General features: G+C 31.6%; 1 protein-coding gene across 2 annotated transcripts in view; it reads right to left on the reverse strand.

The window, feature by feature from the left end:
• Nucleotides 1-249: 249 nt before the first annotated feature.
• Nucleotides 250-18,434, reverse strand: part of LOC149774335 (uncharacterized) — a 39,163-nt gene continuing 20,978 nt past the window's right edge. For both annotated transcript variants that reach the window (XM_089945478.1, XM_089945479.1), the window contains exon 4: nucleotides 250-10,623. In XM_089945478.1, the coding sequence (XP_089801604.1) occupies nucleotides 10,494-10,623 (130 nt within the window). In that variant the 3' untranslated portion in view covers nucleotides 250-10,493. The remainder of the gene's footprint in view (nucleotides 10,624-18,434) is intronic.

Consider the following 18,434-nt stretch of genomic DNA (forward strand, 5'->3'; position numbering starts at 1 on the left):
TTCACAACAAAAGGATCCCTTTGTTACCTCAACATAATATAATGTCAGGTCAGGCTACAATAATATTGTGGTAAAATGTAAAGATATAAAAGCAAAACCCTATTGCTCCGTGGAGACCTACTGTACTTTTGTACAGTAATAATTGATCTATTGTCCAAGTTCTATGCTAACTGTTTTAAAATACAAACCATTCAACCCCTATTTCCAACCCCAGACCAAATATTGTAAACTTAATAAACTAAACAAATATTGTTTAAAATCAATATAAAATACTTTATTCAATAAATATTGATAATTTGATTGAATATTCATCTAAATACAAATACACAAAATGGTTGAACAAGTCCATGAACAACTCTACTATTTACCATAACCATGACACACCCATACCCAAAACACACATCTTCAAGTCTCATTTGGAACCAACAGTGAAGTCAATGAAATTTGACAACAGTACTATGACATCAAGTTAAACAGCAATACTCAATAAATATGTAGACAATCTGTACCAATCATTTAACAAAATATATATTTGAATGATGTCATTTATCTGATGTATGATTATTGCTGCATTAAATAAAAAACATTGTCCTCATGTTTATAAAAGTGAAGAAGATTTTTTCAGTTAGAGTTATATACATGTATGTGTGATTTTTATAACCATGTATATATTGGTTTTGGCACAGAATTCTCTTGGTTCAAGAGGTGCATGTACTTTCTTGTATTCTTCATCAGTTATAATTGCTTTAACTGTTATTCTGTGGATGATGATACCAGTTGTTTGATATTAATATTCAGTATGTAATGAAATCTCTAATTAATACCAAGCACTGGACACTTTGTACAACTGAAGGATTTATACTACCAATATGTGAAGTCAAAAGCTAGCTGAAATAAATAAGCCTCCACATGTATAAAAATGTATAAAAGCTGCTGAAATATTAATATTCAGTGGCATATCAGGGCTTTTAACATGTTCAAGCCTTGTCTACAAGATATTAGATTATACAAATCGTGTAAGGTCTATACTGTGAAAAAAAAATGGAAGCTTGCATCCAGTTAACCACTTAGCTACATCAATTCCTTAATGCATAAATTTTGATTCTACAAGGTTCACAAAATCTATATTATTATCATGTTAATCATTAAAAAAAAACTCATGCCTTGTTGACACCTTGGTTGATATTTATTAATAATGCCTTGTTAGATACCTTGGTTGAAATATGTCAATCATGCCTTGTTGGACACCTTGGTTGATATATGTCAATATTGCCTTGTTGGTCACCTTGGTTGAAATATGTCAATAATGCCTTGTTGGACACTTTGGTCAAAATATGTCAATCATGTCTTGTTGGACACTTTGGTTGAAATATGTCAATCATGCCTTGTTGGACACCTTGGTTGAAATATGTCAATATTGCCTTGTTGGACACTTTGTTTGATATATGTCAATCATGCCTTGTTGGACACTTTGGTTGAAATATGTCAATCATGCCTTGTTGGAGACTTTTGTCAAAATATTTCAATCATGCCTTGTTGGACAACTTGGCTGAAATATGTCAATCATGCCTTGTTGGACACTTTGGTTGAAATATGTCAATCATGCCTTGTTGGACACTTTGGTTGAAATATGTCAATCATGCCTTATTGGACACCTTGGTTGAAATATGTCAATATTGCTTTGTTGGAAACTTTGGTTGAAATATGTCAATCATGCCTTGTTGGACACTTTGGTTGAAATATGTCAATCATGCCTTGTTGGACACCTTGGTTGAAATATGTCAATACTGCCTTGTTGGACAACTTGATTGATATATGTCAATATTGCCTTGTCAGACACTTTAGTTTAAATATGCCCATAATGCCTTGCTGAACACTTTCATCAAAATGTGTCAATAATGCCTTGTTGGACACTCTTGTTGAAATATGTCAATCATGCTTCTTGGACACTTTCGTTGAAATATGTCAGTAATGCTTTGTTTGGACACTTTGTTTTTTAAATATGTCAATAGTGCCTTGTCAGACATTTAAATTGAAATATGCCAATCATGCCTTGTAGGACATTTTGGTTGAATTATGTCAATATTGCCTTGTTGGACACTTTGGTTGAAATATGTCAATATTGCCTTGTTGGACACTTTGGCTGAAATATGTACATAGTGCCTCACTGACACCCTTGGTTGATATTTGTTAATAATGCCCTGTTGGTCATCTTGTTTGATACATGTCAATAATGCCCTGATGGACACATTGCTTGATGTATGTCAATAATGTCTTCTAAGGAATGAAAATATCATAATGTCACAAAACATGAAAAACAGCAATAAAACAAATTGGCCATGTGGCAGTATTTAGACAAATTAAAATAGTTCAACTTATGAGTACTTTCAGATAATGTCCTCATACTTCAACTGATTATAGACATGGTACCAATGTTACATACAGGCTATTACCTTGCCCTTCCTAAGACTTGATGGGGGTAAAAGCTTTGTGCTCACAAAATATGGTAATGGGAGATACAATGGATGTTTCTGCATTAAATATTGTAAAACTTTTAACAAAATATCACAGTTATCTTTCAGGAAAGATATACAACTAGTTTATATTAGCAAATCAAATTTAAATTGCATAGGTGATAAAATAAATAACCATTCTTAATTGTATGTCCTAAAATGTAATATTGTTCAAATAATATAATAATACTGAAACTAGGACTGAAATATCCTCTTGTCAAGTTGTATAAAGTATTAATTGCGACAAAGAACAAAAGAAAACTATAAAAACAATAATATGATACTGAGTTATGTACAGTCTGATTTACAATATAAACCATCCACATCATCAATGAATATATATATATGAAATCAGAATCTTGTATATTATTATAAATTACTTCCTTTGAAATAATTCTCACAAGGCAGTTGGCAAATGACCATTCTAAATTTAACCATCCAATTCTAGCAGTACAACACATGTCATTGTTCTTACATGTTGATTAACCATGTTTATTTGAAGGTGGTTGGAAAACATTAACCATAGCCAGAAAAGCTCAAAATTGACAATTTTACAAAAGCATCAACCTAAAACTAATCTGTAATAATTACAAGTTTATCTGTATATATGTCAATTGCTATTAACTTACAAAAACTCTTTTATCAAAACACAACTTCTAAAAACAGCATAAACATTAAGTGCTTTTTCACAGAATAGCTGACATACAAGATCAATGAAAGACAAACTTTATTCTGTGATAATTTGCTTTCATATAATACATTAAATTTCTATTTTTTCCATTATATACTAGTGTCATAATTTCATTCACAATTGTTAGTGTGGTGAACAAGGTTTTTTTGTGGTTATATTTTCTTCAAGTTGAAAAGAAAGAAGTAAAACAGTTTGAATAATACATAAATGTATGAATGATTTATTGATAAAATACCCATGCAATGCTTACATTACACGTAGTTTGTTTAGGCACATGACCCATTGCATTCAAGTGAAGGTGTTAACACAAGATGATCAGCATAGAGTTTGTGTCAATTTCTAAGTCAATTGAAAGATTGCCTGATTGTGAAAACTGTCATATACACCCTAGAAATTCAAAATTATGCTAGTCTAGCATATACCTTCTAATCCCTATGATGTAACTTTCTCTAATGTCCAGCCTTAAAAAACATGCCTACCTTCCAATCCCTATGATTTAACTTTCTCTAATGTCCAGCCTTAAAAAATATGCCTACCTTCCAATCCCTATGATGTAACTCTCTCTAATGTCCAGCCTTAAAAACATGTCACCTAATATCTTACATGCATATCTTGCATGTATTTATTTAAGTTCATATGTGTAGAAATAAATATGTCATATAGAACAAACATACACATTCTTATCAATAAGTCTGATTTTAATTGTAAAACCAAATGAACTAATATACTGTTCATTAAAGCTAAACTTTCTTCTACAGTACGAAAACACATACAGGTGTAAACTACCACTTTATTTGTACAGGTATTAAACAGAAAAATTGTTTACAAAGCTTTTCAAGCATGCTGATGATAGTCATCTTTGTCTATACTGCATCTATAGCTTCTTAAAGTACATTACTAGTCCACTGTTAGTATTACTATTTAAAAGTCTTCAGTCTTTATAAAATGTACACTTAAATGTGAATAGTATTAAAATTTATTATAGGTCTAAACTTTGTCCAAATACATTCTGCACATGTTTTTTAATGAAAACATTTATTGTTTTAATTGGGTAGAAAAGTGTCAATGACAACGTTAGTTCAGGATGATTACTTCCTAATAGAATATGAATTTATGATACAGATCAGATAACAGTTCTGAACATTCTGACATATTTGTATAAAACAAAGTGTGTAAACCGTGCCCAGCTATAATGGAATAAAGTGCACTTTTTGGTGGAATTACATTACCCATGATAAGACTGCACATGAAAATTTTACCATAATAAAGAAAACATGAATCAAGGTTTTCCCTTCTCGTGCTGTTTTGCATTCATTAACGATTTCTAATGAGTAGAGTCATGTAAAAACGATTGCCGTTTAAGTAATAAATTATAAGTACAAATAACTTGTTCTCTGATAGCAGATTTTACAAACTGTGAATTATCTATTTAATTCCTATTATGAAAAAGAGTTAAGTCAGATGTTGCAGATGTTGCCTATTAAAACAAGTTACTATGCAAAAACAACAAACAGTTATAAAATTAATGAGTTCTCTAGGATATCCTCACTGGTCGATTAAGGACCGAATAACATAACCATGGAGACAGGTGTAATGGCAAATTCTTTTTATTCAAAACCACAAAGGTACTGGTTTTGTTACAGTCTTGGTTGTTCTTCAAAAATGTCAAATTATGCAAAATTGTTATGACTGACATTTACATTCTATTACAATGAGATTATATGAGAAATCAGCAGTATTTGTCCTGTATTTCGTTTTACTTTTCTATCAGATTAAATTAAAAAGTATAAACATATTTGCAAATGTACTTTGAAAGTGTTTAGATCCTTTTTTGTGTATCTTGAGAAATTAATAACTCTTTCATAACTGTGAAATGATTGTTTTGATTGATATCATGTAACAATAACAAAACAGAAATGTAACAATAGTTTTGGAAAATTCATACAAATGCTTTACAAACACTGGAACATTTTAATAACCTTTTAATATCAAAATTATTCTCTAGCAATGTTATAGCACATCTTTTTTTCAGGAGATATGATTCCAAGAGTCAAAGTGCAAAATAAAAATATCTTTATTATCAGTACAAGAATCTATTGCATAGATCCACCACCAAAAACTCTTTGGCACTTTTGAGAATACTGACTTAGGACTCATTCAAGTCATGTCCTAAGAATACATTTAAAAACATTCTACAGCAAAACACAAACAAAAACAATAATTTACAAAAAGTGTCATGTGCTGGGAGGTAACAAATCTGGTGCTACTTGGGTAAATAAAAAAATTCATTCACCAACGAAAATACAAAACCCAAACCATGTCACACCAGCCTTTGGATGTATTTGGGTCAATTTAACTATGTGGTCCATTTTAAAATTAAATCCTGGCTATCAATTCTTATTTTCAATAGAATCTGAGTTTCAATAACAACCTTTAAGTTAACAACAATTTTATTGAAATTTCAGAGTACCAGGAAATCCTCCATTTTTTCCCCCTAATGTGACTCTTCTGGACAAATTAAAGTTCTAGTTTCATTTTCACCAAGCATCTTTAATTTTCTTCCTGAAACTGAGATTTTTTAATCTCTTTCTCATTATTTAGTTTAAATGAATTAATTATTCACAGTAAAATGTACTGTTGCATCTCTGAGGTATATTACAGATATCTGTCATGTGTGATAACTTTCTCAATTTTTTTCCCTCAAGAATACATTCTCCAGTCTACCAATGCATAACTTGAGATGTTATTTTTTATCCTTTCTGCTGTCTCAACTTTTGACTGAAATTACGATATTCTTATAAGTAAAAGAAAGAAAGTAATATAAAATCCAAACTTGAGAAAATATTCTGAAAAATTTATTGAAACTAGGGTCTAATTTATCTTTTAGTTAATACTTTGTACTTAACATTCTGAATTTTTAAATATGAAGATAAAGTTTTCTGTACAATATGTTTTGAATGTTTCTAATAGTAGCAAAACAAAGTATATATTTTAAAACAAACACAATTAAACTTTATTTTTCTGCAAACTAGCCATCTTATGTTTGTGCAAACTTTCCACATATTGCTTCATGAAACTGTAGAAATGGTGAGCAATTTGCTCATGTAAATATACCCCTGGATCACTAACATCTAAATCCTAAACTACATTATGGTGATTAATCTCCAGTAGAAAGAAAGAGTGTATAATTCTTTTGAAAATCGTGCATGCAAAATGACAAGTTAACTTACATATCTTCTTATGATAAGCATAATATGTAATAAGTTTCAAAGCGATCCACAAAAAACTGGGGGCGTTGTTGCAATCTCAAAATTCTGTCATACACTGAATCCATCTATTAAAAACCAAAATGCCAAACTAACAAAAATGAAGGGAGCATAAAGATTTGCAATATTTTCATCTTCCGAAGACTGCCATAATATTTACACATTTTCAAAGTAGTCCTTACAAAACTGTGGGACCAGCTGCAATAACAAAATTGTGTAGTACACAGCATTGAGATACATGACAAAATGAGCAACAACTTGAAGAAATATTATGGGAGAAACGAGAATTGTTGACACGTGCATCTTCAGGTGATGATCATAGTATTGACAGAGTTGTATGGATATCCATCCAAAACAGTGGGACTAGTTACACTGACAAGTGCCAGACAGACAGAAAGACAGACATGTTAGATGAACATGAGGGTTACTACATTCTCCTGCTTCTATATAAAGATAATTAGACATACAAAAAATTCTATCAATAGAATATCTGGGTGCAATTTGGAACAAACTATAACCTTTCAAGGTCATAAGTATTGTACAATCATGCTGTTGGTAAGTATAGCTCATAAGCCTCTACCCTTGTATAGTTGGAGCTTTGTGACAAACGGAAAACTTAGAAGTCATGCCAGTAATCAAACGTGACCTTTGTTTAAAAAAGATGGAGGAAAAAAATAAAACTGCTACATACAAAAATCTTAAGAAATAAAAATGCTTCTCTTAAAAACATACTGTATCAACATTTTGTTCACATATACCTGAATTACTAAAGATAAGAATATTTTCCCTTCTTTTATCACATTTTTCAGTTTAACATATTTGTCCTTCAAAGTTCTGCTATAAATTAGTAAACTGATATGTCTAGTAAGTTATTCCTATGTGCATCCAAGAATATATATTTGCTAATAAGTAATGTGAAAATGTCACCAACTTTTGTTACTCAACACAGCATACCCCTATTTAACTACAATTATTTAGGATAATGAGATATTATAATGATGAATAAAGTGTAATAATCCATACAGGCCATTAATCCAGTGCAGATCCTTATCCAAATCATCCTGCAAGAGTCTGAACCATTAAAAACATTAGAGAATCTTGGAGAAAATTATTTAAAAAATAGAAATGTTGATGACAGCTCAAGATTCAGTGCTGATAATGTTTTGAGCTCACTCACCAGATTTGCAAGAGCAAAGTAATTTGTTGACATGTGCATCTTCAAGGTGATATCCATAATATTTTCCATGTGTTTTATGACCACTGATCCAAAAATGCAGGAATAGCTGCACCAACAAGAATGTCTTATATTTAATGCATTAAACTACCAGACAAAAAGGAAAAATTAAAAATTGTGAGCAAAAAGTGATTTTTTTAGGCACTGTACTAAGTTAGAAGACAAAAAAGGCAATAACTCTATTAAGAATAATCAAAGTAATTTGTTGACATGTGATCATAGTAATATTTATCAAGTTTCAAAGCAATCTATCTAAAACGGTAGGACTAGTGATAATGAGATGTTGTTGTAGTGGCATTCAACTGGAAGACAGAAAGGGCAATAACTCTAGCATAAAATTGCAGAAGCAAAGTGATTTATCAATAAAAACATCATAAAATGACAGCCATAATATTGACCAAGTTTTACTGGCAGACTAGTTGTGCTAATGAGATTCATACACTACATCAGGTGACAAGGCAATAACTCTACTAACATGTACACATCTTCATTTCAGGATGATATTATTTACCAACAATTATTGAACTCCATCAAATCTGCAGGATTAATCATGCTAATGAGATTTTGTCATACACTGCTACAAGACAAAATGGGTGACAACTCTAACAAAAATTAGGAGTCGAGTGTTGATGTGCATATCTTCAGGTAATGACCATAATATTTACCAAGTTTTATGGCAATTTGTCAAAAACAGTCAGTCTTGTGACTGATGGAGGGATGGCTGGACAAGTGAAGTTTTATCAATCAGTACCTTTATGGAGACAGTGATAAAATAAAGCATCAAAGAAGTCAGTTCATTTGAAAATGTGTACAGGGTTTGCTGGTTTTTCAAGCATTTATAAGAATGGAGCATGTGGAATTCAGTTTTTAAACCATTTTCCAAAGAATTTTGCAACAAAACTATCATGTTAGCAATAAACAGATGAGGTAGTGCTGAGTTACGACACTCTACAAGTAAAAGTTACTTCTGACCAAAGTGTAGAAGTGAGATTTCAAACTTGTATTGCCTATGTGGTCATGCATCGAACTTACCACACCCAATGTGCTCTGATTAGTTCTATGGTTGAGTGTAAAGACAGTGTGTCAGGATTGAAACCCCAAAGTAATGTTTTTCTTTGCCATTTGACTTATCACATTCTGACAGGTGATTTCAAACACTTGTAAATCAAGGTTTAAATATACTACAAACATTGGACTAATGTAACTAGTCACATGGAGATCTTTTTCAAGGATAGCTGATCAGTTTATTTCTTCATTTCAAAACTATGTAGGACCCCTTCTTTACTAAACAGCAATACGTACATTGTAACACAAGTGACAGGAAGGACCCATACAAAATCAATTGTCTCATCAATTGTATCCTTTCGTTTTTGCTTTGTAGCAATGCAATTTTTGTTGAATGAAAAAAGTAAGAAGAAAAACCAAGGAAGTGTCCTCCACCCCAAAAATGCTACCCATCAATTCTTAATTTATGAGCCAATTGTTTGATAATGAAGAAATAAGAAAAAAAAGTAATGAGAATTCAGGATACTTCCTGCAAAATATAAATCAGCCAGTAATGAGGTGACGATATACATCTGTATATGATTGTGAACATTTAAGAAATCTTTCTATCCTTCACATCATAAGAACACAATTTCATACCGGAAGAAAATTTAATTATAATATTTGCCTAGTAGTAAAGATATGCATAAATTTAAGAAAATAAGTTGTAATACTTAATATATCTGAGAAAAGTGATCAACATATGAACCAAAGTTGATATAATATATTCTCTAATAATCAGTTCTCTCATGTTCTTCAATACTGGCTAGTATCTGTTGCCAAAGTCCTGATAGAATGGCTTTTACATACAGCTAGAAAAACAGTCCGGATAGAACTGCTTTTACATACAAGTAGAAAAACAGAAGTCCTGATAGAATTGCTTTTACATACAGCTAGAAAAGATATCACAAGGTATTAACAGCACAGATAATAGTTGATATTGGGTCTCTCTACAAATGACTTTTCGGCCTTCCAGTAAATCAAATAAAACATACCAGTTATGCATTTGAATTCAAACTCAGACCCACAACATCCAATTTTGGACAAAGCATTATTCATATAATTTCTGATAAAGTTAATTTACAAAGAAATTGTACTTCAATTGTCCATTTTTTTTAATGCGTCCCATATTTTTTAAAAGATTTTTGCAAGAATTTCTCTCCATAATCCATAGGAAACTGTATTTAATGGCAATGAAACAAAACCAGACTATTCAGGCTGAACATCAATTATCACTTCTGATTAAATACTATAAAATCAGGCAGGTTCAGGGATCAAACATTTTGAGATTACATGTGAGACTTTTATGATCAGGACAATATTTAAGGACTGTAAACTCAATAATATCTCAAAACAGTATCAAAAGTTTATGTTTTGTATATTTTGAATCTAAAAACTACCAGTGAACAACATTAAATTTCCAACGTAATACTCTGGTTAATACAAACACTTATTTTTAGTTTATGCACTTTAAAATCTGAATTATTTGTATATTTTCTTCATATTTTGGAAAAATTTAATAATAAATAATTATTGTACATTTTGAAATTGATGCTTGGAATTGTTTTTATGAAACTAGAGTTCATTTCTTTCCAGATGAACACAAATGTCTTTATAGAAAAAAATGGAGATCATTCACAAAAAAAAATATAATTTCATTTTTTTAAATTCACTCACTACATGTATTTAATGAATTAACATATATGCACCAATTATGCAAGTTATAAAATGGAGCATATGATGTTTCATTTCTTCTTCCTTTTCCCTTTCCCCTTCTTCTTTCCCTTTGCTGCATTAGGCCAACCAAATCCTCGCATTTCTAGGGCAGTGGGTGCATCATGAGCGATGTAGTACAGATTCTCCATTGCAGCGGGACTGAAATTAGAATTTTGGAGGAAAATCAGATGCAATTCATCCATACTGTGTAGTGATGTTTAAGAAATCAAAATGTTAGTTGACATTCAACAATTAGATATAGGTATATTACAATGAAGTATACTCACAGACAACTTGTGGAATATACATGGTTAAAACACAATAATAATTTCTTTGAAGGAAAAATTTTTTTTAATTACCCAGTATACAGAAATTGAAAAGTACAAGACTAATATAAATATGATATGTTACTGTATGTTCTAATTTTGTCAAATACATATATCACAAGAGGTAACTGAACAATAAATTAAGAGATCTGGTAACTGGTTTAATTATAAGTTAAAGTATACGAAAAAAATGTTACTTTAATTAGTACAATCTGAAAACTCAAGTGAAACCATTGTTTTGGCACAGATGACATGTAGCTCATTGACCACATGCTAAAACAATTTGTTCACCCATGATATTAGACACTACACAGAATATAAATCTTAACAAAATCATGGTAAGATATAAAAACTAAAATACTATAAAGTCTCAAACATTCACACTTCACATATTATCATACTGTATTTGGATAATCCCAATGACATGTCCCTATTATAACATATTTGGTGTGACCAAACAATTTCATCCCAAACTATCATGTATCTGCACTTTTATGTCTCTTGAAGAAAATTTAATTTGGTTGAATGAAGTTCTATTGTACTGCTAATGTCAAAATCCCCTTGCCCTTATATTCACCTCTGCTGTTACAAATTTTCAGTAATGTAAAACTGACATTATATCCAACTCTCTCATATTACAAACTTTCAGTAATGCAAAACTGACATCATATCCAACTCTCTCATGTTAGATACTTTTAGTGTCATATAACCAATGTCATATCCAATTCTCTCATCCTACAAACTTCCAGTGTCATATAATTGACATCATATCCAAATCTCTCATCCTACAAACTTCCAGTGTCATATAACTGATGTCATATCCAACTCTCTCATATTACAAACTTCCAGTGTCATATAATTTACATCCTATCCAAATCTCTCATCCTACAAACTTCCAGTGTCATATAACTGATGTCATATCCAACTCTCTCATATTACAAACTTCCAGTGTCATATAATTGACATCATATCCAACTCTCTCATCCTACAAACTTCCAGTGTCATATAACTGACATCATATCCAAATCTCTCATCCTACAAACTTCCAGTGTCATATAACTGACATCATATTCAACTCTCTCATCCTACAAACTTTCATGTTAGCTACTTTTAGTGTCATATAACTGATGTCATAGCCAACTCTCTCATCCTACAAACTTCCAGTGTCATATAATTTACATCATATCCAACTCTCATCCTACAAACTTCCTGTGTCATATAACTGATCTTGTATATGCATTGAAGTATCTGGCATTATGACTCAGTGGTATTAAAATATGTAATAGAAAAAAATAGCATGAAGCTTTGTAAAATTCAACAAATAATGTATTTTCCCAGAATACAAAGTGAAAATGTTAAAAAGAGGAACTTATGGTATTGGGTATTAAATTCCAAATAATCCTAGAGTCACAGATACAAGTCCTAATGAATAAAGTTCTGAATAAACTTGAGTGGAAATCCAAATTAAATCCAATGCTCTACGTGTTGATGTGTCTGTGGTGGCCCATGTAGTGGTGATGTGCCAACAGTCTTTTGCTGGATCACAATAATAAAATCCAAGAAAATATCCTTAATTGAAAGTTTGCTATAAATTCAATTCTCTGTTTCCAAGTGTTATGTATATTTGATTTAATTTATATGTGATTTAATTTAATTGTTTGTTCATTAGTTTTAAAAATTTTTTTATTCCATTACATGCTATTGTAATGTAATTTTATTTACTGGATTTGACATTGTCTAATAATAGAAACTTTGTATCTAATGCTGACCTGTTCCTAGCCTTGATTCAGAACCAGTTAGAGTTGAAGAAAACAACTTTTTTAAAAATAATTCTTTGTCAGAGTAAGATTCACAAAGTGGAATCGAGGCCATAATTGGAGTATGTGACAGATAACATGTAGGAATTGTTTCAAACTCTGGTTTTTCCAGAGGATTGAGGGACATCCAGGCATCTGTTTTTGCATCGCAGCTAGATTTATTTTTGATGTTTTGAGAAAGAATAGTCATACTTGCCTTAACACTGGAGATGTCCAGGTGTTTTATGTTGTGACCAGTTTTGGGGCTAATTATTTTATTTTTCTTCAAATTATTTGGACTCCAAGAAATTATTTTTCCCAGGAAATACTTGTGCTCTAAATTAATTCTTGGACAAAGGTAGTTATCAAAATTTACACAGAATTCAAACACTGGAATATTATTCTCTGTGATTCAACAAAGACCTGTCGACACATTAGTATGATGCTGACCACAGCATACATCATTGCCTTCCATTTTGGATTTCATCGGGACTCAAACTCAGATTTATTTAGGACTTTTTAATAATAGGACTTCTATATTTTTAATTCTTTGATTTTTTTTGGATTTGATTCATAAAATCTTAAGTTCTTTTTCTCATTTTTACCTTGTTTTTCTAGGGAAATAAATTATTTGTTAAATTTTACAAAGCTTGTTGTCTTCACTCTTTTCTTGTTATGTTTTCTAACCGCCTAAGCTCATAACACCAAGAATGTTATTTTTGAAGAGCACTTTGTATTTCCAGTGAATAAATAATTTGAATGAATAAATTCCATCCCAAAAGAACTTCTGGATACAACAATAAAACCAATTCTGCCTCAAGATCTTATATCATGAATAAATAATTTATAGAAAAACAAGATTACATAGTCCTCTACTTGAACTCAGGTCACAATTATCATTATCTAAAAACAATATAATACCTAATGAAATATAACCTTATTGAAGCTTCTTAATGTTTACAAAATAAAATTATAGCTATAATGAAAAGGTCTGTTACTAAAATTATAATACAGAGTGTGGAACACATCAGGTAGGCCAGGTATATTTATATGGGAATTCCAATAACTTAGATCCAGACCCAAATAAATATGTTTACTTCAATCTATGAATAATAATCCCAATATTAAACCCATACACATAGAAGATTTTATCTATGTATTGGTTATTTAGAGAATTAAAAATAAATCAATGCTTCAGGTCAAGTAGAAAATGAGCTTGATTTTGGATAAGGTCAAGTCTAATGTACAATGTTACATTATCAATAGCATACATTGAAATAAGTATTAAAAAACTACAATAACCCTAACTAACAAACAGTGCAAATTAAATATGTATCACATTGGCTTATTACTTCCTGTTAAATGTTTGGTTACTTTAAATATTGGTTGCTGGTACATGGAATTCTCTGTCAGTACCTGCATTTTTTCAAGAGGAATGTAGTGATAACAAGATTTCTGAGATAGTCACTATGATTGCGGTATTGAAGGTCAGTCCAGCACCATTTTCAGTCAACACCTTTTGCATATTATAACAGTGTTACAGTAAAAAGTTCATGTTAATAAAACCATCCATTTTAGAAAAGTAAACATAAGATTTTCAAGATGGCCACCATGGCAGCTATTTTGGAGGCTATGTCAGCATCATTTTAATATAGGACTAACTACATTATGGTAAGAAGTCTTTTAGTGAAAAGTTCAATTTAATATACCCATTTATTCAGTTGATTTTCATGATAACCATTGTGGAAGCAATATTGGGAGATCATATTTTAAAAAAATGTTATTTAGGACCAATTCAAATTATTTCAGTGAAAACACTAAGCTGATATAACTGTCTGATCAGGAGGAGTTGCAATAGCAGATTGATATTATTCTCTTTAGGATCTTTTACATGACTTGAGAAGATTTTTAGTGAAAAATCCATGTAAATATGAACATACATTCCAAAGGAGTAGGGATAACTAAATTTTCAAAAGAAAAGATGTTCTTACAATCAAGATGTATGTCAATCAAAGTGAATTGCATTACATACCTCCACCTGGATTCATATATATGTACCAAGCATGCATTTACTATGTGATGATCATGAAATATCTTCATCTCCAGCAGCTTAGAGCACTAAACTTTTTATAGAAGACACTTTTCAAATCAAGCAGATTAAAATTTGTTTTTAAAACCTGGCAGGCAGAATTTATTTTCTATGTTAACAGTTTCATTTTGCAAATAAATTTTTCCAAAAATCTTCCTGCCTACAAAATTATCTTTAACAAGACCATGTGAAGGATGAGCAATGTGACCATGTAAAAAAATAGAAATTTGATGACTTTTTGAATGACTTTTAAGAAAAGAATAATCTCAAATGGTTGGTGATTTCATGAGATGCAAAAAAGAGTTTTTCAAACAAAGAAATACCAAAGGGTTCTTGCTTCATACAAAGGAGTATTTTTCTTAAAACAAATATATGGCTGATGCAAGGTGTCTCAAAGTGTGTGTCAGACCATTTATGTCAAGAGGGGGGCATAATGCAAAATTAGAAGATAGTAAAAATCGAACATGACCTAGGTCTTTTTCAAGAAAATGTCTTACATCAAAAATTAGGTCTCAACACATGCAGTCCTTGTACAGTTATTGAGCAAAAATGAAATTCATAATCAACATGAAAGAAAGTGATTTTACAGGATGTGGTGCGATGGATAGACAAAGATACAAATTTGTGCACCCCCGCAGATATGGTGGAGGCATAAACAACATATTGGATGTCAATATTCAGGTCTGGAGTTCAGATGTATTATTCAGTTTATACCATTGCAAAATGCTAGAAATTGGTTCACGATCACTGATTTGTGCATCTAGAAAGACAACAAAAAATTCTGTGCAGGAAATGGGAGTCATGCATTATCTATCATTTATACAACTAGATGCCAATGTGGGCCAGAGATCATTCAATTGACTGATATCTACCTAATACCCCAACGGAAGAATATTTGCCAAGAAATCTGCTTTCTACTGAAATTTCTCCAGTGTTGTCATTACCATATGTTAAAAAAAAACATTCCTGGTTAGCTGTTTCTAAGAAGCTGTTTAAAGTTCATTTTGGTAGTTTTAGAAACAGCAGCCATACTTGATGGCAGATTGGCATCACTCGTATACTGAAAAATGTGAATTGTCTTATGCAAGGCTTACTTCTCCCAAGTTTAGTAACAGTTTTGTTCAGCTGTGTCTGAGAAACTGTGTAAAGATTTTTCTTCATTTAGCAAAATCTGAAACATCTTTATTCCAGGATGATTTTTGTCAGATATGAACAGTATTTGCTGGAGGTGAAAATAATGCACAGGTTTTGAGCTTTTAGTAATTGCGGCCATATTTTATGGTGCAATGGCATCATTTGCATAAACCTGAAAGGTCTTCATGCCAGGGTGATTATTGTCAAATTTGCGTTCAGTGGTTTTGGAGAAGTCATTTAAAAGTTTTATGCTTTTAAAAATGGTGACTATATTTTCTGTCCTCTGTGCCAGGAACTTCTGTACCAAGTTTTTTAAAATTTGTCAGGATTTTTATCATCAGAAGTTGAATGTTGATGGATGATAGGCAAGTTTTTCCATTTCTGGTAATGGCAGCCATATTTGATGACAGTTTGTACCATTTGTAAAAAAAAAATGAAAAGTCTTCATACCAGGAATCTTTCTCTCAAACTTGATCCAAATGCAGAAACTGTAAATTTTGTCTATTTTTTAGTAAAAGTGGCCATATCTGATAATAGATTGGCACTATTTGAACACAACTGAAAGACCTCTAAGCCAGGTTGCTCTATGCCAAGTTGGTTAAAGTTGGACTGTCAGTGACTAAAAAGAAGTTGAAAATAGTAATTATTGATTAATGCCAGATGGGCAATGTACAATGTACAATACATGATTGATGACAGACCATACTGTAAGTACACATGGTTTAATGACCAGGTGAGTTGAAATTATAACAAATCAAAGCAAACTAATGTCAAAGATACTCTTAAAGTTTGATAGATTAGTCATATATTTATAAAGTTCTCATACACCAGTCTGACAGGTGCAAAGATCTGTACGTACTTTCATGGACAGTAAATTCTAAATCACTCCAGATTTGGATTCACGACAAAGGAATTATACTTTGGACCTTTAATACAAGTTGGTGTGACATGTTTTCCTAAATGATTTTAAAAAAATAATCCATTCTGAGATTTTCAAATGCTGCACACAAACTAATTTATTCTTAGTTAAATGCATCATACTGACACGTACATGTAAACGCTGCATAAAGCCCCATACATGTAAACACTGCATAAAGCCCCATTCATGTAGACACTGCATAAAGCCCCATACATGTAGACACTGCATAAAGCCTCATACATGAAGACACTGCATAAAGCCCCATACATGTAGACACTGCATAAAGCCCCATACATGTAGACAGTCTGCATAAAATTGCCCCATACATGTAGACACTGCATAAAGCCCCATACATGCTGATAATGTGTATCTGGATAATACATGCAGATACAGCATAAAGCCACATACTGATAATGTGTATCTGGATTATACATGTAGATACAGCATAAAGCCACATACTGATAATGTGTATCTGGATAATACATGCAGATACAGCATAAAGCCACATACTGATAATGTGTATCTGGATTATACATGTAGATACAGCATAAAGCCATATACATGTAGATACAACATAAAGCTACATACTGATAATGTGCATCTGAATAATGCATGTAGATGCAGCATAAGGCCAAATACTGATAATGTGTATCTGGATAATACATGTAGATACAGCATAAAGCAAAATACTGATAATGTGTATCTGGATAATACATGTAGATACAGCATAAGGCCACATACTGATAATGTGTGTCTGGATAATATATACAGGTACAGCATAAGGCCACATACTGATAATGTGTATCTGGATAACACATGTAGATACAGCATAAAGCCATATACATGTGGATACAGCATAAAGCCACATCCTGATAATTTGTGTCTGGATAACACATGTAGACACAGCATAAGGCCACATGCTGATAATGTGTATCTGGATAATACATGTAGATACAGCATAAGGCCATGTACTGATAATGTGTATCTGGATAATACATGTAGATACAGCATAAAGCCTTATACATGTAGATACAGCATACGGCTACATACTGATAATGTGTATCTGGATAATACATGTAGATACAGCATAAAGCAATATACATGTAGATACAGTATAAAGCCACATACTGATAATGTGTATCTGGATAATACATGTAGATACAGCATAAAGCCATATACATCTAGATACAGCATAAAGCCACATACTGATGTTTATCTGGATAATACATGTAGATACAGCATAAAGCCACATGCTGATAATGTGTATCTGGATAATACATGCAGATACAGCATAAAGCCACATACTGATAATGTGTATCTAGATAATACATGTAGATACAGCATAAAGCCATATACATGTAGATACAGTATAAGGCCACATACTGAAAATGTTTATCTGGATAATACATGTAGATACAGCATAAAGCCACACACTAATAATGTGTGTCTGGATCCAGGTGATATTATTTCCCAGTGTAACTGGATAATACATGTAGATACAGCATAAAGCCATATACATGTAGATGCAGTATAAGGCCACACACTGATAATGTGTATCTGGACAATAAAGTGTGTCTGGATCCAGGTGAGATTATTTCCCAGTTAAGACACATGGGGCAACTTTGTGTGAGACCATTCTTTCCATGTGAAAAACTTTGTCATTGTTCTTCTCATCCTAAATAGAAGCACCTAATAATTTGTTTGCA

The sequence above is a fragment of the Sinohyriopsis cumingii genome, unplaced genomic scaffold, assembly GCF_028554795.1.
Source record: "Sinohyriopsis cumingii isolate HCF-2022 unplaced genomic scaffold, ASM2855479v2 utg000349l, whole genome shotgun sequence".
Classification (NCBI taxonomy): domain Eukaryota; kingdom Metazoa; phylum Mollusca; class Bivalvia; order Unionida; family Unionidae; genus Sinohyriopsis; species Sinohyriopsis cumingii.